We start from the raw sequence: 24,503 nt of genomic DNA, 5'->3' as shown, positions 1-24,503 counted from the left end.
CTCCTTAATTATCCTTGTGACTACATAACAGGGACACATTCATGTCATTTCTTTGTGCAATAACTTTTGCAAAGAAGTATTTTTAAACTGATCATTAATTTTATGGCCACAGAAATGAGATGCAAAATTTATGCTGTTGTCATTGGCACAGGTTCAAGGCACTACTGACATTATGTGTGATTGTAATGGAATGGCTGCCAGCTAATGAGTCTATAGACATTTTGTTTGAGCATGCTTTGCTTTTAGATGTCTGATTAGGCAGCAATGCTGTCAATTATGCTTGCAAATTGTATTGGATACGTTTACCTGATGCCCACTGTTGCTTTGTAGTTCGGTTTTCTGTTACATAAATGCAAGTTGAATGCTTTGCTTTAATTTACTGATGCTTTTCCGGCGTATTTTTAGGTACTTGGCACCTGAAGAGAGAGTGGCTTGTGCTGCTCAACACTGACTCCTCTGACTGTTCAAGGAGTAACACATGCAGCTTTAGATGCAGTTCTGTCTAGCCTGTCTCAGTAGGTGGAGTGTAAATTGCAGTGCAGCACCCTGATGGAGGAGCATTTAAAGTGGAAAAGAGGCAGAGATTATTCTGACTTGGAATGTAGGAGATCTCACAGAACCATCAGGAACCCTCTCTATGAATTGGCAGGAGCAATATCCTTATATATTAATAACATACACTTCTAAGATGTGTTTTAACCCTGTGAGAATTAGGAGGCAAAATCCCAAGGTTGAATCTGGCCTGTAGTAATTTCTCTATGTAAGTACATAAAAATGTTGTGAAATGTTCCTTGTTAAAGCTTCAGAGCAGATTGAGTCAGCTGTCTATCAACATGCCTGCAGTTCTTTTGTACAAATTAGATAATTTAAGGATTGCATTTCAATGTATAATATAAAATTCCAAATACATTGATTTAATTTAAAATAAAAATGGGAAGATTTTTTTGTTTGGTCTAGTCCTGCAAGGCTGCAGGTTGCTTGTACCTCTATTTATTGTTTGTGTGCTATTCTCCACATTTTTTGCATAAAATGTGGATACCTAAATGTAGTATTGTAGCTGTATATGGGATTTATATATTTGTCTTAGTAAGTTGTGTAGTGTTTTGTTGGTTTTTTTGCCTCCTCTCCCCCATTTTCTTCTTGCATGGAAGTTTTCAAGCCTTTATTTGGGATTTAACATCTAGAGAATGATTTGAAGACTATAAACTTGCTAAAAGCACTGAGTGTGTAACATCTTTTTTCATAATACCTCAACATTTGTTTTTGTTTTAAGAGCATTTTGAACTTGGATATTGTACACTTAGACGCTTGTTTTATTATAAATCTGTGCTCTGTACCCATGGCTTTTGTTGTTTCAAATACAGGATATACCTGGGGTAGGTACATGGTGTGCCCTAAATATATATGTATGTATGTATGTATTAAAAAGCCCCTTGTGTCTAGATGTGGCTTTTATATGAAAGCAAAGCACAAACATTTACTGAACTTGAAATCCTAAGCGTAATTTGGAAACGGTACTATTGTGACTTAATGGAAAAGATAGGTAACAGTGCAACTTGCATAAGAAGCCTCTTAAGAATATGGAAGAGATCATGTATTGCTGAGTGGGGCACAATTCTCTGGAGATGTTCTTCCCACGTATTTACTTGCCTATTTATCATCCACAAGTGGTATTCATTTAGATACATTTAGGTTTACTCTTACTATTCAGCCCGTGAATTTTGAGTGCTGGAGTGTGGCGTTTGTGGAAACATTTTTCCTCTGTAAATGCAGCCTAGTAGTTTACATTTATGCTGGCACCTTCATGAAGGTTAAATGATAGTACATTTATTCATAGCTGATGAGGGCACTTTTGGCCGACAAACAGGGCTTATATATATGCTATGTATATGTGTGTGTGTATACATATATAGAATCATAGAATAGTTAGGGTTGGAAAGGACCTTAAGATCATCTAGCTCCAACCCCCCTGCCATGGGCAGGGACACCTCACACTAAACCCAAGGCTCTGTCCATATATATGCATATATGTATATATACACTTACGTACACACACTATATAGATGCATATTCCGTGCATTCTAGTACTAGTATTCTAGTTTAGGATGGGAAAAGAGTGAAGCAACTTTTGATACAGTATAGGTTGTGAATATCATGTCTGCTGTATTTATAGGGAGTCTATTGTCTAATAAAGATATACATAAATTAACAGAGACAGGCAACTGGTCTCTGGTATCTAAGTGTGAAAGATAATCACGCTAATTGTAAATATGGCATAATATTTTCTGTTCATGTGCTATTTGCTGTCTGGTTTTCTGTTTGGAGGAAGAGGTGAATCCTGGAGGGGGATAATTTACTTTTGATTGGTTTGACAGGTGTGATGAAATGCAAATATTTTGATCAGATTAACACGATGGCTGGAGTGCTGCTGGAGGATGGCCTTGTCAAAAATAGATTGGAGTCAGGTTCAGATTCAAAGCAGTTGTTATATGACATGGGAGCTCTAAAGGAAGCTTTCCTGAGAAAAGCATGCTAAATTAATTAAGGGAAAACCAATTTGGTATTCGACAATTGTGGGATATAAAAGAACTCCAGCAAAGCAAAAATGAGGCTTTGTTGTCTTATCTGCATAGAAAACTTGCTGTTCTTTGCTAGCAGCTATGGTTCTTTTTGGGCACAAACTCTGAATTTTCTATGATTTTCCGTTATTAAATGGGAAGTAAAGGGGTAAAACTCAGCCACGGTTAAGCAGTCCTGATGAATGCAATTCACATGTCTGCAGTGAAGAATATTTTCTCTATGTATGGGGCTTGTTTTGGATTCCAAGAAATTAATTATCAGGTGCAATGCTCCAAAAGGGAGCACACGAATAGGGAAGCATATCTGGAGGTCTTTGGAAAGCTTTCTCCATGGGAATATACCAAAAGGCAATGATTGAGCAATTTAGCTCTATATGATTCTTGAGAAAAGTGAGGGCCATTTGATCTATTGAAGCATTAGCTTTATGATTTTGGTTTGGTGATTTTTATCATACTTAATTATTGAATTTCCCTCAATTTTAATTTTTTTTTAAGAAACAATCTAGTTTCTTATTTTTTCACCTCTTCCTTACCTAGGTGGTATTAAAAAAAAAAAAAACCTGAGAAAATATACTGAGTTTTGAGAGGGAGAACTTAAATTTTGTCTAATTAAATGGAAACCTCAACTAATATTGATTTCATTTTACCTTTCCTAGACCTTTATACTTAATGCACTCTGATCATTGTAGTGCATAGTTAGTTCATAATGTAGATTTTTGTATATATTGTTGTAGGATTCTCAGTTGCATAAGAAATTCATCAACAGAATGCTGCATGAAGGCACAGGTTCAGACCAGGTGCTGTCAGAACATGACTCCGTTTTTAGATTCATGGGAGGAGTACACATACAACACTTGCAAAGTAGTGCCTAATTATGGTGAAGAAAAGTGAAAGTGGGCAGAGGGCGACAAACTGCTGCCAGCAGGAGTTTGGCAGTTCCTTGGAGGAAAGTTGCTGCAGTTCCTTCCTGCACATGGACAGGGCGGAACTTTGGAGCTTGGCACTGCCTGTTTCTCCTGCCAGTGTTTTCTCTATTCCCTCTTTGCTGTGGTATGTTTCTTTCCCCCCTGTATGAGAAGCTGTCAAATGTGCAGTGCTGGGAGTGGGTTCGTTATGTGACAGTGTTTAGGGAAACTGCTTCAGCAACATATAAATAGCTGGTTGTAAGGTAGCCCCAGAACAGCAGTGCTCACAGCTGCGCATGAGCATGCAATGTACCTGTTACAAGCATCAATGAGAAAAGGGATTTCTTCCATTTCAGATAGGAATTGATACCCTTACTCCTAATAAAAATACTTGTCTTTAGATTGTGTTTGCATGATAGACTATATTAACTATCAATGCATTTTTTACTTTTACAGAACTGGAAGATGAGGAACAGTCTGAGGTCTCTTTTTCTTCACCTCCTGATAGTCTCTCAATCGCATCTGACCGATATGATAAAGAGGATGAAGCACCTTCTGATGGTATGTGACACTGCTTACCTTAGAATGCACTAGATTTGCCAGTTTTCTATAAACTCATGCAATCATATCCTCATGATACGAATGCTAGTGTGGGAAATCAGATAGACAGATAAGCATTACAGCTGGATGGTTTTCTTACCTTTACAAGAACCTTTAAAGGAACTGAAGAGCTCTCTCTAGTGGTTCTAGAGCATAGTGAAGCTATCTCAAATTTACACTTTTTTTTTGTTAAACTCATGTTTTTTCGTAACAAAGCACCTTCTGTAGATGCATAAGTTTTTGAAGATAGATCAGTGGCTAAAGCTGAGTATTTGTAGTAACAAATTGTTTGTTAATACAACGTTATCAGATTCTTGCTTAATTTTATTGTGCTACTTAATGGCTTACTGTATTATTTATCTAATAAATAATGAAAGAGTTTATGTGATTGATATTTTTCTGCAAACTCCATGCAGAATAGGTTCATAAAATATTCAATTAATTATTCTTACAATGTTTCCTTCCATTAAGACAGTATTTTGTAGAATGTTTTCATTATATAAATTTCAAATTTGAGTTTGCATAAAAAAAAAATCCAGGCTCTGTAGCTGTTTTCCTTGTTTTATTTTGTATTCATTAAATTTAATGCTAAGTGTGACTGTTCTGAAGACATGAACAATTGAATATTTCAACAGTTAACAAGCTTGCTTGAGCATGGTGTCCATATTTGAGATTAGTTTATTGTATACATAATATAAATACCTCCTATGGATAATATCTGGCAATAAATTAAATATATGTACAAATAAATTAACTATGTATATTAATTTCTGGCACTAGAAGTTAGATAGACTTACTAGTGAATGATGTTTTCTGACATGATATGATGATCAAACTGTGCAGCTCCATCTCGAAATACAATTGCTGAATGAAAATATGCTTCCTGCAACATAGCACTCCACATTTTATGCTACCCAGATTATTCCCTTTGGAAACATAAATTGCTTTTATGAGGTATAAAATTATGTTTATTGCAGAACAGGGATAAGTCAAGTACATGCATAAGTGATAAACCTTCTAACCATTGATTCAGGCTAAAGCACTTTTGTTTTTTTTTATATCTAGAACTCTGTAAAATGTGTAACAATAATCACACTTTTTTGGGTGGTTTTTTTTTTTTAGTTTTTGCATGTTGGCAATGTGACCTTCTATTAAGAAATAAAACCAAGCCTTTTTGCTTTCTGGTTGAAATGTAATTAGCAGACAAATTGAATATCGCTTTTAGGAAAGCCAAGCTAATTTTCCAAAATACAGCTGAATGCAACTTTCATGTATTTATTATTGCTTACAAACATAATCTTAGCATTATTTCTAATTGTAACTTAATAACATGGTACTGATCGCACAAAGGGTATGTGACAAAATTATATGGCTGTTTAATAGGAGATATGATTATAGATTTGTTTCAAAACAGTTAATCAAGAAAAAAATTATAATGTTCATAAACCTAAATAATGAACGGCTGAATAATGCTGATGCAAGAGTATATGAAATACTGTATGACTTTGAACAGATGGGTGAATAATTCTTAGCCTATTTTGAAAGTTAAAATTATGAACAGTATGTGTAATAGCTGCCCAACAGTATCTTGACTGATACATTCCATTTTAGGTAGAAATATAGTGGGTGTGATTTTGTTGTATTTAAGATTATTTTGCCTCACTAGTCTTTCTACTTTTTATGATAAATCCTCTTCAGTTATCTTGTAGGAATGCAACACAAGGAGAAGTTGAGAAAAGGTGGTAGATTTTGATCTGTAAATACTTTACTTTATTGGAGGAGTGTTTCTGTTTTCTCTTTGAATGTCCAGTGTGTCCTTCTAAGACCATTTGATTTTAGCATATGTGGTCCATCATGCAAGTCTGCCTACCTAGACTATGTATGAAAATGCATGTTGAGAGAATCTTATAAGAGGTGGATTGATTCTCAGAGGTGCCATTTTTTTCAGTTCTCACAGGCATGAATGGGCTTGTTGAAGCTTAATACTGTGTGGTGGTGTTTTTTGTTTTTTTTTTTTTTTTTTTTTTTTTTTAAACAGTCTGTTAATGCCCAATATTTAAAACCTACTCAGGAAGCTGTAAGGTAGATGATTGATGGTTACCAGCTAATTTCAGGAGATGTAAAACCACATTTGTATATGATTAAGGCTTTTGGCGTTAACAGAGGGACCTAACTGTAGGTAATCTAACTGTAGGTAACCAAACTGAGGTGTTTGTTATTTATATTTGCATCCATTCATATTTTTATGCAAAACGTTTTATATATGTTTTCTGCTAAAAAACCCCAAACAAAACAGCCATTTACCTTTATACACGTGAGTTAGACTGCAAGGTTTGTACGACTTCTGAAAGTGTCACTATTTGACTTTGCAGTGTTACTGTCAAAATATAATTTGTGAAGACACCCACTTGGTAACAGATAAAGAATTAGTGTATTACGTGTACATTACAGTCATTGTAAAATCCTGGAGGTTTTGTGTGACCTCTGTCTAATGGTGTATTAATTACAAGAGAGATAATCCATTTAACAATAAGTATGGGATAACTAAATTAGCACAGGTCCCCTAAAGGCCTTTTGTCAAATCTGATTGTTATGTTGTCCTTTTGACTTTTACCTTATGGTAGGCACTAACAAAGTATCTAAACTTTGATGGATTATAAACTCTAAACATGATATGTATTTTTCATAATGCTAATGTAATTTTCTAGGTACTGAAAAGGTCAAACCCTCACATCTCTGTGTGCATTCTAAGTCTGTCTTTCCTTTTAATATTTCTTTTTCTCTGTTCCTCTGGTTCAAAAGTTCACTCAGTTCCCAAATGGCCACCTAATTTTCCAGTTATTCCCTCAAGCCATATGTGTTTTGGTTTCTTTATGGTTTATTAGGTACTGTAGGAAAGTAGCATAAGTTATATCATCTAATGAAATTCAAGCACACTTCAGTGATGCTTTGACTTGATTGCTGGCAGCAATTAAATCACAGCGAAGGAGAATGATGCATAGGCTTACATGTCCAGACACCCTACAGAAATTGGAAGAGGGATAAAACGCAACAAAACCCCCAAATAAAATAACAAACCCCAAAACAAGACAGACAAAACAAAACAGCACTGCCAGGCACTCCGTTCTTAACTTGATTTTTTTTTTTTTTATTGGCTAACAGCCTGATTGATAGCAAAATCATAACTTGCTGTATGCTAACAGGCAGAGTTCACTTGTAGGTTATTGTGAGCTGATAAAGGGTTAGATGGAGTTTTGATTTTCGCATTGGTCCTTGGTGCACCAGATTAATGGAATTTCAATGAGAGACTGAAGTAGTCACAGCTTTGTCAGAAAAACAAATGGAGATTCTATAGCCATGTCTGCTCATTAATACCAGTTGCCTGAAAGGTGTACTACTTCTCTATACAAAAGACTCAACATAATTGATTTTTGAGCAGGGTATTTTTTCACTTATTGATGACTAGGTTTCTTGCAACTTAAATGACAGGTTCTTGTATAGTACATTGTATAACAATGTTATGTCTTGTAAATTCTTACTCCCCTTCCATCTGTATTTTGAAGAATGTGTGTAGCAGAAAATATGTATGTCTTGATCAGTTAAAAACCAGAGCATAACAAAATACTTAAAAATTGAAATAGTAAGACTTTCTTTGAAGTTGGTGACTATTATTATTATTATTTATTATTATTACTACTACTACTTTTGGTTGAGACATTAATGGGGGAAAAAGTTTCTGGTTTTAATTTAGTTTTCAAGTTTCTTAGGATGGTATTAAATGTAGATGTAATGCATGATAACGCTTTCCTATTTAAGACAGTTATCCTCTTTTATGATCCCAAAGGATTTTTTTTATCAGTAACTTTTGTTTTGCTTTTTTTTGTGGTATGGTAACTTGATTCCATAGTAGGAAATGCCATTAGTATTAAAGAACAAACTTTCAGACTTTGGAAGTGATGTGAGTGATCCAGCTGCTTCTGAGGAACGTATGTCTGTTTAGTTCTGCAGAGTACGATGGTAATTACGAGATCTAAAAAGATCAGAATGAATGCTGGGATAAAATAATTTAGAACATCATCATTTCCATCGAAGGTCTAGAAATGTTGCCTTGAGCATGTAAGGATGAAAGAAGTACCAAAAACGTGTCTTGGGACTTGCATGCTCTTCAAATTATCATATTTGGCTATAGCTTACGAATAAAATATGCTCTTTAATAGAAAACTCTTAAATAGGATGAGAATCTCATACTAGAAATTCTCTATAGTTGAAGTACAGGAAGGTAAGGCCTAAGCAAGGTCTTAATATAAAAGAATGTTAAAATAGGATTAAAATAGGATGTTTGGAGGACTTTGGGGAATCAGAATAAATGAAGGTGGTGTGCTTTAACTTTCTTCAGAGTGCGGTCTTGAAAATGTGCAGAACTTGTTGCTCCCTGTAACATGCTTTTCTTGGTATAATTTTTGGATGAAACAATGAGTTTTAGCACTTAATTTTTATGCAGCTCCCCAGAAAAGTTTTATACAAGTCTTTGCAGGCTTGAGTCAACTGTTTTACATGATCTATAGTATTTCCTTTGCATGAACATCCCATTTTGCATTTTGATTGATCAAGTGAGAATGAAAAGTTGTATGACTAAAGTTTGCATGCTGCTTCTTTTGACATTTTAAGTCTTAAATACCAGTACTGATTAAGCTTCTTTCTTTTTCTTTTTTTACCTATTTGGTAGGCATAAAGGTTTGAATACTGTCTTTAAAGAAGAGTAGAGTTCAGCGTAAGATCTTTTCTTTATGTGCAATTCATATACAAATATTTTCCCTGTTTCTTTGGTTACATTTCTACTGAGTTTATTTTTGAGGCACCATATTAAAGCACAAAACTTTAATATGTTATGTAATAATAAACTTAGTGAGTTTCATCACTGAGCCAGCCAGTTAAGTGGTGTTAGCAAAGGTTGGAGAATGGAAAATGCAGCTAGTAGTTTTCTGTCCTCTCTCCTTTTGCCCTTCCTATCCGCCTGGTCTTGTATTGGCTTACTACTATTTTATTATCATATTCATGTACATGGAGAGGATGCTTGGTTGTCTTGGGGATGACAGCATTGGAAGTTTACCTTAGTCATTCTAGGAGATTAGTTGTTTGCTTTGCAGCATTGTGAGAGTTCCAAACTAAGTGCATCACAGCCACTAAAAGAAGTGATAAAATTCTTCATTTGTTTTTCTTATAGGTAGATCTCTTTGAAGGCAGAAAAATGTATCTTCTTATTCCTTATGTCTCTTTAAATATTCAAGCTTAATTAAAAAAGATCACATTGAGGGCAGGAAAGATCTAAGTTTACTGGGACATTTGATCTTTGGTGGGAAAAGGTGACTTCTACTTTACACTATTGTTAGGATCTGGCAGGAGGACAGGAGCATCAGTGCCATGGGAAATGGGTAAAGAGGGGTTCTGGCATGCCAGCTTTGTTTTGAGAGGATGCTAGTTCCTGTCAAGAGCTGTGATTGGGAAATAATCTAATTTATTATTTTTATATATGTATGTAATTCTATGTTTTCTCCACTGGTTGAATAGACTCTTCCTGTGTCTGAACAGATGTTGTATGGCAAAGGAAATACTATGTATTGCAATGTATTATGATTCTGCATTTCTGGGACATTTCTGGCTGAAAAGTTAACACGACTGATCAGAAATGTTGCTTTAAGAATTCTAAAAAATTGTAATTAGTAATTTAGTTTTGGGCAGGAAGGCTGAAGTTTAGAATTGATTAGGTATGCTGAGTCTGTCAGAGGAAAGATACATCACTGGGGAATTAGTCTGAAACACTTAGATGTCACCCAAAATATAATCTTTTATAAGCTGATGGAACACAATGAAAAGTAAAGCATACTAGAGAGTAACTTAAAATATGAAGGGTTTTTTTTTTTAACCCAAACAAAAACAACAAACAGGATATTGGTGTATTTGAGACCATATGTGAAGAAATTCCCAGATCGAAATCTGTTTAACAAATGACAAGAGGGTGCTAATTTTGCTGAAATTGTCAGAACTCTTAAAGAAGATCAACTCCTTGTTGGGTAGGAGAAACCTTAAGAGTAAAGTCAATATATCACCTGCCAAGAAATGTCTCAGGCAAGTTGAGAGTGTTGAGAGTGTCTGTCTCATCTCTCCTAAAAATCTCTAATGGTGCGACTTCAGTCTCCCTTAGGTAGCTTTGTACTTGCTAGTAGAGGACACAGACCCTAAAGTTTTTTTTTGTCAGTCTGTTGACATTTGGCTCTCTTTTGTCTTTAAAAGACATGAGGATGGTTTATTTTCTTTCTTTCCCTTCTGTCATGAATATATTTGAAGACTGAGAAGAATCCTTATAACTTTCCACATGTAACTGCTGTTGAAACCTTATGAAAAGAACAAGCAACTGAACTGCTTGCCTGTTTGTTTGTAGGATCCATATCAGTGAATATAGTAGCAATGCCTTATATTTGGATAAGCAAGAAGTTAAAAAGTGCATGTGAAATATGCAAAGCTGATCTAATTAATTTTGATTTAAACCATTTGCACAGAACAGGAGGGAATTATTTCTGATAGGAAGCAGAAGTTTTAAGTGAAATTTTGGCCCCATTAAAGTCAACAGTAAAGTTAAAAATGGCATCATATAGGTTAACAGTGTGTACAAATTAATGATACTAAGATGTTTCAACTTCTAATTATCATGATGAAAAACTTCCTATTAAACAGTAAACCCCTGTGTTCTTTTAACATTTACCTTTCTCCCATGGGAGAGATGACATGGTTTGTTGCTCATTTTATTTCATCTATGTTGCTTCAGTGACTGAGCAATAACAAAACAGCTGTGTATGCTCCACTACTAGGTAGGACAATATCCACAATAGAAAACAAATAATTACCTACTTAATCCATTTCTTTTTCATATTATACCATAATTTTATACAATATTATGGTAAATAAAAAAACCCCAAAACAATAGAAAGCTGAAGTGCAATAAACTTTTCTGTTTACTTTATATTGCTTGTTGGCCTAATGTTTTTCTGTATCAGTTTTTATACATCACAAATAGCTGAAATAAAATGGAAGAGGGAGGGTTTTCCTTCAGCCTCTATAATATGTAATAAGCTTTTCAAGTGTGTTTTGGAGGTTGTTTGTTAATTATGGATTTAAGACCTATTAACACTTTCCCTCAGCTGAATGGATTTCTACCTGCTAATTTCCCTGTAATTCTTCTTTCTTCCTGCCAAGCATTAGTAGCAAATCATCTTCCATCCTCCTCCTTACTTCTTTCCTTCCAGAACCAGACAGTTGCATCGATTGTAGATGATGGCGTTGCTTCATGCTACTCCAGTGGCAGTTTGATGTGGGAACCCTTCTAGTACCCTTCTGGAGACGAGCAAATCCAACAGATTTGTTGCTGCTCGGCATTAAAGGCAAGAAGCATCATTTCTGTCCTGATATCTATGAAGTACAACAGGAAAGTGGGTCTGCCTTCAGGTCTTCAAACATCTTGGGAGAACAAACTGTGCATTCCAAGGGGGAATGGCTTGAAACTGACAAAGGGTAGATTTAGATTAGATTAGATTAGATTAGATATGAGGAAGAAATTCTTTGCTTTCAGGGTGGTGAGGCACTGGCACAGGTTCCCCAGAGAAGCTGTGTCTGCCCTATCCCTGATAGTGTTCAAGGCCACGCTGGACGGGGCTTGAAGCAACCTGGTCTGGTTGAAGGTGTCTCTGCCCATGGCAGGGGGATTGAAATTAGATGAGCTTTAAGGTCCCTTTCAACCCAAATGATTTTGTGATTCTGTGATAACCATAGTGGTTTTTTTGTATTAGAGTAGATGAGCTATATGTAAAACGGTGCTCTGTGTGGTACTTCATGTTTTCTGTCTCAAGAATGAGGCTGTAGAGGCCTGAATATAGGAACCAAATGGGGAAAAAAAATGTGAAGCCTTGCAATAAAACTACAAATTAAGTTTGGTGTAGGCTTTTCTTTCTCTGAATTGGTGATTAGGAATTTGTGCCCATATTTAATTTATTACATGCACTGAAGTGTGTTATCAATCCTAATGAACAGAAAAAGATTTTTCCCATACTCCTGTTTTTGTATTTTAACTGATTAGTATTTTCTGTAGAGGTGCAAATTGTATTTGTAGAGTTTAAACATGTACTAAACAGTCCTGTTTTCTGTCAGGCATCATGCAATCCAAGCATTAATTAATGGATTTGGATTTTTGCTTTTAAATGAGAGGGAGGTTGCAGTGGATTAATATTTGTGAATTTTGAGATTAAATTTGAATGGGAAAGTAAAAACTACATAATTGAAAGGTTTATTAAAGCATTTTGCAATGAAAAAACAATGTAAATTAAATATTTTATGTAAACTGTATGTGCAAGTTCATTATTATTCTTCTCAAGAAGATGTTGCAGGTATTATTTACTGATTAAAAATCTGCAGCAGGAACCATACTTCTCTGAATATCTGTCAGTAGACAGTGTTAGTTTGGCTGATAGTTTTCTCAGTAATTCTTTATAGATGTTTACTTGGATCACTTACAAGAGTAGGATTTGAAAGTAGAGTAGCAGACTAAAAATACAATCTTCTCTCCAAACTATTACTACAGTTTCTTAACTAGTATTAGGCATAGCCTATTCACCACTATCACAATAATGACAGGTGATATCCCATGAGAATATTAGCCTTATTGTCGCTACTGGTGGTAGTCAGAAAGAGTTTTGGTCCCATATTGAGCTAGGAATTATGGATAATCTTACACTACAAAATGCAGAAAATCCTCTTCTGGTCTGAACAATTTTCTCCTGTCCTTCTGAATATTTGCTCTATCTGCCTGAACACGCATTCCTTAATGGGAGTATGTCACAGCCTGACAATAACTTTCCAGATCTATCCTAGGCTTCATGTAAAACATCTTTTTGCTGGTTCCTCAACAGTAAAATTTTGTATTTCTGTATATGGACACAGGCGATGTATAAATACTCAGAAACCGTATTCAAAGATGCAGTTTGTGTGCTTCACATATCTGCACTTGTGTGTTGCTGCTTCGCACTGAAGAGTAAGGGGAAAGGATTAGTGTTGAAAGAATGTAAATGGGGGCAGAAGGATGTTTGGATGGTGTATATGGCTGTGCTACAACACAAGTAGACAAGTGAAGTGAAGGTGGTCCAAGTCTTTTTGGTAGGTAACAGACAAATTGTTCCTTTGCAAACATGGATACAGGAAATGGGCCTTATTATTACAGTTGCCTGGAAAAGAAGCTGATGAAAGTGTCATCACTGACTTCCAATTAAAAAAAAGTAACCTGGCCTGTTTTCATGTGGAAAGTCTGACACATTCCCATACTTCTGTTTTGTATCTAGTAATTGGAATATGTATGCAAATGAAGGTGGTGGGAGAGTCTTTGATTTTTAGAGGAGCTTTCTTTATATGAAAGTTAGGGGTAGACTAATTTTCCTTCCGTGAGTAGCTTCCTCAGAAGGTAGCTTTAGTACTGTATTTTAACAGAAAAATAACTGGTGAGACTACCACAAACTTTTTTGATCAAAGCTGTTTGGAATACTTCAGTAAAACGGTTGTTCTGTAATTGTGTGTGTAAGAATGTTTAAGATAACTGCATAAGAGCTGAAAACACACAAGAGAATGTAGTCATAACATTAAGAAGTGCAGAGATTTATATTTTTTTTTCTCTAATCTGTACAGATAATGTTTGGAATTTTAGTTAAAAATAAAACCTTCAAAGTAAAGATGTTTTTTTTTTTTTTTTTTCTTTCTTCTTAACCACAACCTACCCACAAATTTCATTTGGAAGTAAGGACTGTGTGATGCAGTCAATAGAGGTGCATATTGCTTTTTTAATATGTGGCATACCTTTTTTCTTCTGTCTCCAATTGTTGGAATCTTCCAGTGCTCTCATTCATTTGAGCAATATTTAGAATGTGGTATCAAAATAATGTGAAAATGCCATAGTGAGCTGGTGATAATTGATTTACTCCATCACACTGAAATACCTCTTGTTTTCCTCTTCCTCCTCCCTTGGGCAGTAATCATGGGATCAAGCTGCCAGTCTGTAGATATAATTTTTCCAGTGGTGCCATCTGGCTCCTTGGCACTGGAAGTTGTATTGGCTCCTTTGCTGCTTCCACTGATTTTTGTCAAATGTTAGTCTGTTGATGAGATGTCTTTTGCTAGTGGGTGCTGATTTCCACCTCCACCCAAGTCAATATTGTTTTTTAATGGTGTTCTAAGAGACTCCTTGTATTGTATATGGTGTGGGGGTTTTTTTAAATTTTTTTTTTTAAATGGAATTTAGGACTTAATATGGGATCTCTTTCAGGAAAAATCAGGATTTATGCATCAGTTGACTTCATCCATCCATGTTTAAGATACAGTTTCCCAGGATTTTTGTATTTTTTGAATAGCACTGGCATCATGTCCTCTCACAGGTTTTTTATAGATCTTCAGTGTTACTGTAGAATTGTCTCCTTTTTAGTTTGGGGAGTTCTCACTTTTTAAAGAAATTATTGGTAAATAATAAGAATTGGTAGGGTCTGTGTAACAGATGTAACAAGCTTTATGTTTCAGAATAGCCAGCCAACCAAGCTGTCTTTTGTACTGCAGAACTACAGTTTTATTTTTTTATGTCAACTTTTATTAAAAAAGAAAAAAAATTATAGAAATGGTGGCTCAGTAGAACAAACACATCTGAGCTTCTTTATTCTATTCAGGCCTTAGCTGCACTTCACTGCCATACAAGGGGTAATGACAGTATTGATAAAGAGTTAGAAAAGAATGCTCTGTAAATAGTATTTTAATGGGGATGGGAGGTGGGAGGAGAATCCTCTTGATCTAAACTTTTTTTTTTTTTTTTTTTGCAATTATTATTGTTCTTTTTTTTTTTTTAATTTTTTTTTTTAATTTCCTCTGCTGGTCAGAAACATTCATTTGGGGGAGAGGGGGAGAAATCAGCCTGAGGAGCAAGGATCCCAACAAAATATGAGGAATAGAGTTTCAGAAAACACATTTTTATTCAGTTCAGAAAAACGGTTTTAAATATTTTGAGTGAATTAAAATCCAAAGTCCTCTCTATTATTATGGAAGTGAACTCCTATTAGTCAGACTAATTAATTTAAATCCTTTATATATATATTTATAATTTTTGTTTTAGACACCATTTTGAAGTGCTGTGTCTCAGATGAATAAATTATACTCATCCTTGGGTGTAAATCTAGATTTTCTTTTCTGTTGAAAGTATTTTCTTAGAGTTGTAGAGCTGTTCAAGGTAACTTTGTGAGCTCTCAAACATGAACAGTTGTGTTTAGTTGTCCTGTTGGAATATTTTTATATTATTATTACTAAAAGTAGAAAGTACTAAGCACTATGTGTTTATCATAATGCCTCTGTTAATGAAATACTATTAAATTGGTATTTAAATCAATATTATTGTGCTTTTCCAGCACTGAAGAAATTGTCCAATACTGCAAACTATAGGAGTAAAAATATTACATGGGGCAAGGAGGGCCTTAGTGAGGTTTTTGTAGCAGTTGGTTTGAATTGAATTTCAAGGATCTCTTGGTGTATCTTTAGAGTAGCCTTTAAAAAAGGTGACAGACAGAGTGTTTGAATGTGGGTCTCCTTATCAGTAACTTGACTTTGATACAAAGTGGGTATTTTTAACATATGTGTTCAGTTGAAAGAAATCTATAGAAAAGGCTATAATATCAACGTATGGCAAGCACAGTTAAATATGCATCATCTATTGTTAATAGTAAAAGTGTTAGTCTTTAGGTTCACAGCATCTATTCTCTCACGAAAGATTTTAAGCGTGTAAGTATTTCATGATTTTCTAAAATAGTATCAAATCTTCTTTTTGTTCGTAACTAAATGTGAAGATAAAATGTTGCTGCTAATCAATTGTCTGGGATGCCACCTCATTAAGATTTACGCGATCATCAAAAATTGCCAGAATTGTTTGTTGGTTATATCCTAACTCAAATACATAAAGGGGATACCACAGCATTTTTCTTTAGAATCGCAGGGAGTTCAGTGACCTTTTGTGGCAAATTATGTAGAAAGAAAATATTTATATTCATTTAAAATAACCTCCATGAAGAAATAGTCTCATTACCCTGTTTGATCAATTCCTTGCAGCCTGAGCTGTAGCATGCTGCTATTGCCATTGGTTGATGGAATACACTGAGAAGTGGCTAATGGTGATAGTGCTCATCAGGACAGGGTTCAGCCAGCGGTCAGCAACAAATAATTCAAGACTGTTTCTAAGTTTGTGGCTGGTGGAATTTGCTTCTTGCCCCAAGCCAGCAGCATTGCTGAGCTGGGCTATTTGATTAGAAGAGAAGCATATTTGCTTCTTAGCAACTGCACATTTGCACAACACACAGACCTATACTGCCTCCAAAGGTTTGCCTTTTGTGAGGGTGGAATAATACTTTTCAGTTGATTGGCAGACAAAAGAGATCTTTGCAATGCAGAGGAGTTTACAACCAATTTTTTCTTTGTCTTTTGTAAACTCATCGGAGGTGCTTCTTAATTTAGCATTGTATGATGCAGATTTGTATATGCAGCGAGACTGGCCATGATTTGAACACCTACATTTAAGCTATTACTACTATGCATATTTAAAGGACAGATGCATACTTAGGCTTAATCATTGGTGTGTGCAGCTTTTTCCCCAGCAGGTGTACTTAATGGAAATTACTTTCTACTGTATTTTGACATAAATTTTAATATGTGTATTACTATTTCCCATGCAAGAGTGATGTTCCTTTCAGAGAAGATAATGATAAAATGAAAGCTGTTGTATTCATAGTGAATTTTTTTTTTAATATCTTAACAGAAATGCAGCAGTGATTGCAATTCTAATAGTGTGTATGTGTAGTTTTTGATGTAGCATTTCCCACAGGAAGTGAGTCTACAGAAGAAAATGTGTCTAGTCAGTAGAAGGCAAAGGTATTTATAGCACTGGTAATCCTTGAAAAAAGACAATTTGGGAAAAATAAAGCCTGGAATTTACAGTCCTAGGAGGCCAGGGCAAGAAAAAAGCAACCTTTTTTTTTTTTTTTTTTTTTTTTTTAATGGTTTTACAGCTCTTTTCACTCCTGGCCTGTATTTTATTGTGGAAGTTTCCATACTGCCATAGTGGAGCAATAAATCACTGATGTGGTTACTGAAATGTTTCATGAAGTAGTAAGTACAGTCAGTGTTAAAGTGGATTTTTGATGCAGATATCTGCTTGCATGTTTTCCTAAATAAAAGATGTCTTTTACTTTCATAGCTAAAACCAGTGAGTACCTTTATAAATGGATTTTGTAATCTGTTAAAACTGTATCTTTTAAGGGATTAGTGAGAATTAAAACAGGAGTGCACAATAAAAGGACTGTGGGCCATATTAGCATGGCTAATGTAAGCATCAGGAAGTTTACTTACTAATATAACCATTTCAGTGGCAATTCAGAGCCCAGAGGGAAGAGGAATAAAGCTCTGGTGAAGCACTAGCAAGTCCCAGATGTCTCTTTTCAAGTCAACATTAAACCTACTGAAGTTTTAAATCCTTTTTCATGTAGGAATTGTTGTGTGTGATTTTTTTTTTTGGTTTTGATTTGTTTGTTTGTTTTTTTCTTTTTTTTAGCTAGATGAACAATTAAAAATAAATCATAATCCGAAATGTGGGTTTTTTGGAGAATTTTGAGGATGGCAAGGGATTGAGATGAAATGAAAACTATGAGGGAGAATCAGTGGCTATTCAGGGGAATGGGTATTCAGGGTGTGCATACTGCTAGGCAGGAAGCAAGGTGTAGAAATGGGTATAGCTGTTGTTTTGGAGGACTTGGAAGGGCTGATTGCTGACTGACTTAATTCTCTTCCTTGTTAACTTTGTATACATAAATCTTCAGAAGGGTGTTTTAGCGTACTGGTAGCATTTCACAGTAAGTAGGGGGAGGCCTTAGCTTTGGCTTCATTTCTCAGACATTCAAAGTTGTGATAGTGTGATAAGGTGCTACTTGTTACACTGCTGAATTGCCAGAGATGCTTAAACCTGGTTGACTTATTTTGGTACCTCAATGCCTGTTAAGGAGCTACCTGTGTCCTACACAGATTTTATTATTCTTTCAGTAATATATGCACAATGAATTAGTGTTGGGTTTTTTTTGGCTTTTTTGGGTTTTTTTTTTTTTGATAGCAGAGAACCTTTTGTAAGTGTTAGGCTTTTTGAACAAAGTAACTAAAATATGGAGGAATTGCCACATTGGTACTGTCAAAACGCAACTGTAGCCAGGGTAGAATGCAGTAGCTTTTACAATGGCAGTAAAAACAATACCCAGCAATTGAAGAGCAGGATATGAGGAATATCTCACCTAATTGAAATGACAAGGGGGATTTTGCATAGGTAGATGCAATTATTCATATTGGAGGTGGGCCAGAACGCTGGGGTTATTCCCCTCATCTTGCTAATTAGGCTTTCAGTTTCATTAACAGTCATTGAGATATTGAGTGACTGACTTGTGTATGAACATAACCATAATACAGATAAAGAATATTGTATTTAATTATTAGTATTCTTTAGAAACATCTTTTAAATCATGTTAAGGAGTCTATATAAAATTATTATGGATCATTTTTGGTTGTATGGCTTAAAATAGGTAGAAATAAAAGAATGTTTTAAGATATGCAGAGCACCGAATGTATCAAGACTGAAGTCAGCAAGCCTGTGCCTATGTTTGGGTAGACTATGTACCACACACAACTAAGCCACTACCATGTTTATGTTAGTGCCTTTTTTTTTTAATCTTTTCCAAGATAGTATTCACAAGGACTTCTAGCCTTAGAAATGTGAGAAGGGAAACTAATCAAGCTTTGTTGTGCTCCCAGGATGTTTTCAACCTGGGGTAAGTTTGAACAGGTCTGAGGAATCTACAGTTATTGTTGTCTGTAAGGATTAATTTAGAAAATATAACTTAATGTGTATGGCATCTTTAAATTCCCTTGCCACTATAATACACTGTCATTGGAATATTTTTTTTTTTTCCCTCTCCCTGTGTAATTGCCTTTGTCCTTTGGAAACAGACATTTTGAGGAAGGTTTTTGTTCTGTTTTGTTTTCCCTTTTAGGGAATAATAATGAAGTGTAGTGATTCATCCTGTACTATGTTGGTACCAAATAGCTGCTTGTTATGTTTTGGAAAGGGCCTTAAGTGTCTAAACCTTAATTAAATCTCTAGGCTGGTCTTTTTTCAACTGACTTCTCCTTTTCCAAGTTCTGTGATTAGTGTCTTCTCAGGAGTGTCAGGTAGAGAAATTCTTCACTGTACCTGTAGTTAGTGATGATTCAGGTCTTAAATTAAAAATAGCCTTCAATGACAGACATCACAAATATAAACCAGGAAGGTGAAAATATTGTACAAAAAGCATATCTGCTGAGTCAAAATGTTTAAAAACCTGAAAATCACATGTGTGAAACTGAATGGGCCAAACCAATGATAATAATCTTACAGTAGAGAAATAAATTAAGTCGTTCAGAACTGGAATTGTTTAGGTTGTTTGGGTTTCCATGCCTTTTAAAAATTAAAACAGAACAATGCTATTCTAAGAATCTTACAATAAAGAAGAGCATGGTTACAACAGAGCTAGATATTCTGGTTCCCAGTGCTGTACAGATGAGGCCATAATTTATCCTTTTGGTTTGATACTTACACAGATGATTCTCCTGTAGTTCTTCATAGACCCTTTGGGACTGAGATTCAGTTGTCTAGCTCTGAAGGCTTTTTCATGTCAGTTTCTTCATCTGTAAGATTGTTCTAAATAATATACCAATGATTTGTAAATATTTTGAACAAAGTTATCTTCGTGTGTTGTATTTCCTTTCCAGTAAATACATTGACTATACTTTTGAATAAAAATATGTTCATGAAATAAGAAAAAATAGAACAGTGATGGGTCATTTCATTTATTCAATATACCTCTAACCTTGCATAGAAATAAGCTTTGGGAGTGATATAAAGATGCATATTGGTATAGATAGTGCATGAAGAAGTTGATCCCATAGTCTTGTCTTTAGTGCTTCTATGTCACCGACTGGCTTCCATGTAGTGTTCTCTAGCACAATTTTGTCAAGTGTTTTTCAAGTATTTGTTGTCAAAGTATATTATTTTTAGAGGCTCACAAGTTTATGTGAGGAAACCTGAGAGTGCATTATCATAACTGTTGTAGATGCAAATGCTTTTGTGGGAGCCAAAATAAAAAGGAACCTTTATAATGATTTTTATTTTGACAGTTTTTTTGCTAGTCATAAATTTATTGGCTGCTTATGAGAGCTCAGTTTATGTACGGACTGAACCTGTGCTTTGGGGGTGAAAAAAAAGGAAAAGTCATGAAAATTGGCTAAGTACCTATAAATGTATGTAATGTATTTTTCATGTGTCATCTTATTTTCACTGGATCAAGGCAGTTTTAGAATCCTCCAGTGTATGTATGTGCCCTTCATTTGAATGAGCTTCAGAGAACCTGACTGGGACAAAAACAAGAAATGGGAGAAAGGTTTTGGAAACTGATATGCAAGTATACTAGTGGAGGACCTAGGTTGTACAGAAGGTGTGTAGTAGGGACTGAAATTAAATTGTCAGTTGAAGTCCATAGAAATTTCTTCCTCCTATACTAAAAATGTAGCTGTCAAGTAAGAAGAAGCCCAGGTGGTTAAGAATACAACTGTAGTATTCTGTGCATTGCCACTTATTGTTATTTCCATATTACTATATTCAGACGTTAAAAGTCAGCATTTAGAACAGCATCCTACTTTTTACTGTAAGAATCATCTTTTGTGGTCTTTTCCTCACTTTTTCTCTTGTCAGTCTGTTATATGCTAAGCAGTCACAGAAGAAAGTATGCAGTTTTCTGTGAAATGCATTAATCAGTACATATGTGACATCCCAGTCTTACACATGCAGTAACCTTCTCTCCGCCCCTTCTCTCTCCCTCTGTCCAACTGCTTACATTACCTTAGGAAAGTGTGTTTATGGGTGCTGCAGGGGAGAATCAGTAAAGTGGTACAGCAGGTCTGAAAGTGCAATGTTTTTCCCTGAATTTTTCTATTTTATTTTAAAAGTAATGAAGCCAGTAACATTTTATAGCATTTCTAGAAAGACATGAATGCTACTTCTCTGTTATGAAGAGGAGCAGTGGAGGCAAAAGGAATCTGGTTAAGAGCCAGGACTAGTTCTACATTTTCTAGCTCCTGCTTACATGGTAAGATCTCTCCGTTATGTCTCACACTTTCCAGCTTTCTGAAGTTTTTGACAATTTGAAATGCATATTAAAGGAACATAGGGTAAACTTTTTTTTTCTGTCCTCAGAACCACATCATTTATTAACAGATGTCATCCTAACGTGTATACAACTTCCATAGCTCTGAGTGTTATTGTAAATGGTAAAAAGACTCTTTGGTTGGCTTTAAACTGATGCCACCTTCTGAAGTACAAGAGGTGTTTGTAGTTTTGTATATTGTCCTAGTTTTAATAATATTATTATTTTAATATGAAAATGTTTGTGTTCCTCTAACTGTTTTAAAAGAGCATATTGTGCTCTGATTTTTCAATATCAGAAAAATAATTTAGATTAATACCAAGGATAGGACGCCCCATCCCACTACCCCTGGACTTAAAGCAGTGCATTAAACTGCTGATACAGACACTAAACCTGTGAAGTTTTCTTACTAGTTCATTTAAGGGTGTTGCTCTTTTTCTTTTATGAAAAAGGTGGTGGTGCAATTTAAAGGCTAGTATATAGACGGTACCAAAAGCAGTGAAGTACATTCTGGAGGCAATAATAAAATGCTTTCTGTCTGAAAGATCACAGCTAACTTATATAAACTGGTGGAAAAGTTTATAAAAGTTACTCTTCAACTTGCAAGTGATTGAAGTGATTTGGCTTCACTTTAAAAACAGCAGCCTAAAACTGAGCTGCCTGAGTATTATCATTACTCCAAAGCAGCATAATTACCATTAGGAGAGAATTGGTTCCTTTAAAGGAAAAAATAATGAAGGGAAAACTTCTTAAAATGAGTTCTATTACATTTTTCTTATAAAATTAGTCTTTCATTTTGTTGATTAATGCTTGAGTTTAAGATTTTGATGTAGGCATTTCACCATTATAATTCTGAAATATGGGAAGTCCTTGAAAACATTCCTGGATTGCCTTCTGTCTGTCTGCCTTGTAAAAGATCCTTTCAGTTAAATGGACCATCCTCCTTAAATGATGTCATTAGCTTGGATTGAAAAGACATTGCCTGCAGGGAAATCATTTAATTGTCTTAAAGTGCTCTACTTCTGTAGATCTTAAAGCAGCACCCTCACTTCCATCTTTGTATCAGATAATTCATCTAGAATTCTGTTTTTAGTCTCTGACGAAATATTGAGATGTAATTTCCTCTTTTATTGGAGAAATTTGAGACCTTTTATAGTCTTGTCTCTGTCAAATGGATGGAAAAGTTTCACTTGTTGAAATGCAAATGGGTACTGTCTTTTTTTGACTTTAAGAATTAATTTAACTTTCATTCATGCAATGCTTTATAAATATTTATGTATTGAACTTTTACATTTCTCTGATACCAAAATATACTTATTTTACTTGTGTATTTCTAAAATCAGGAATATTTGCTTGTTCAAACAGTAGGTAAAGTTTTGGGGATAAACACAACCTTTTTCATTTTAGCTTAAGGTAATGCATTGCACTTAGGAAAACAAAAATAATGACCATGTATTTTTCTTTGGACTTACCAATTTCTCAGTCATGAAAAAGTCAGTTTATCAGAGATGCTGGGAATTTTTAATCAAGTAGGCATTCTTGAATTAGAAAATATTTGAATTTATATTTGAATTCATACTTGAATTAGAAAATATACTTAAAAATATATTGCATATTTTTTTTCTATAATCTGTTGCACTTGTGTTTTTAAAGTATCAGTAATTTAATCTTGAATACTTGAAAGCAGAAAGAAAAGTGTTTGAAAACTCAGATTTTTATATGCAGTTTTGAGCTTGGAGAAATGTAGTACTGAGAAGGCTTCAAATCTTTCAGAAAATTTTGCCCCTTGAAGAGGCTTGTTTTGCCTTTAATATGGAAGAAATGGTGTTTCTGATGCTTTAATGAAAAATCAGTTAAGTGTTTATATTCTCATCTTTCTCTGCTGTTGAAATAGTTAAAATGTATTTTGGGACTACCACTGGATTGGTTGGGTTCCAATGAGTTATTTTCTCAGCATCAACTTCTTTTCCTCTGTATTGCTGCATACTGATCTGAGGAAGGGGCTTTTTAATCTTGTTTCAAATTTTGATCTCTTTTTTTGATCACTTTTTCAGTTCCTATCAGTCTTTAAGGAAAACTTTCTGGTAGCATGCCTAAAACCTAGGACTGCAGACTCCATGTTTGTTTTTCTTCTAACGCTGCCTACCAAGCTCTGAGATAGACTAGTTTGTTTATTCTTGTGGTATTTTAATTGCAGTTTGTGTAAGTTGAACTATGCTAGAAATTCCACGTGAACTTTTTATCAGAATAAATATTTAGTGTCTGTTCCTGCTCCTCTTGGAGCAAGTGTCAGTTTTCCACCGAGCCGTACCAGGTTAGGATGACTGCTCTGTTTTGCTACTTAAATTTCTGGAGTCAACTGTAATCCCTGTCAAAAGCTTCAGAAATGGGTGGTTATAAACAGAGTACTGAGGAACCTCCAGGAGTGAAGTTGCTTCCCAGGCCACACCAGTGAATTGTTTATGCTTTGATTCCAAAATATTTATATCCCTTACCATTTTTAATACCCTCTCATATTAACTATTACAATGTAACTATAATTATTTCTTTTTTTTTCAAATTTGCTAAACCTTGTCTCTCAGTTGGTAAGTTCAGTGGATAGATTGCTTTTTAAAGTACCTCTTCCTTTTACTTAGCAGTATCAGGTTTGTTGCCTTTCAGTTTCATTGAATGTCTCCTTGTTCTATACAATGCAAATGGAATTCAACACTCGTCATCTTCACCATTAGCTTCACTGGGAGCTGACTGAACATCTGCTTATTAAAATACTCCATATTGGGGAAAAAAATAATTGGGTAGTGTTTACCTAGGAATATCACACATTTATAGAATGTAAAAATAAAAAAAGGCATATTTTCCATTACCTTGGTAAATATATTTTCCTTTAGGGGTATTTTTAGATGCCTGGTCTTTAGTGGCAGGTCTATAATTCCAATTCATGTACTTGCTTTTGTTTGCTGTCTCAGTAATAAAGAAGGCTCTGGGACAAGGCTAGGGTGAGCAATTCCCTAGCCCTTCATTATATGCTTAAATTCATGGTGCTTTCTCACATAGGGGGGAGACCAACCTTTTGGTGAATATAGACA

The 24,503-nt window shown here is 34.9% G+C and overlaps 1 protein-coding gene across 2 annotated transcripts in view; it reads left to right on the top strand.

Annotated features, from left to right (window-relative positions):
• SKAP2 (src kinase associated phosphoprotein 2) overlaps nucleotides 1-24,503 on the top strand; it is a 116,014-nt gene that overhangs the window by 18,986 nt on the left and 72,525 nt on the right. For both annotated transcript variants that reach the window (XM_080610159.1, XM_080610158.1), the window contains exon 4: nucleotides 3,941-4,045. In XM_080610159.1, coding sequence (XP_080466285.1) covers nucleotides 3,941-4,045 — 105 coding nt within the window. The remainder of the gene's footprint in view (nucleotides 1-3,940; nucleotides 4,046-24,503) is intronic.

Source organism: Psittacula echo, assembly GCF_963264785.1.
Source record: "Psittacula echo genome assembly, chromosome: 2".
NCBI classification, from domain to species: domain Eukaryota; kingdom Metazoa; phylum Chordata; class Aves; order Psittaciformes; family Psittacidae; genus Psittacula; species Psittacula echo.
Note: the sequence above shows the minus strand (reverse complement) of the source record. Positions and strands in the feature narration are given on the sequence as shown.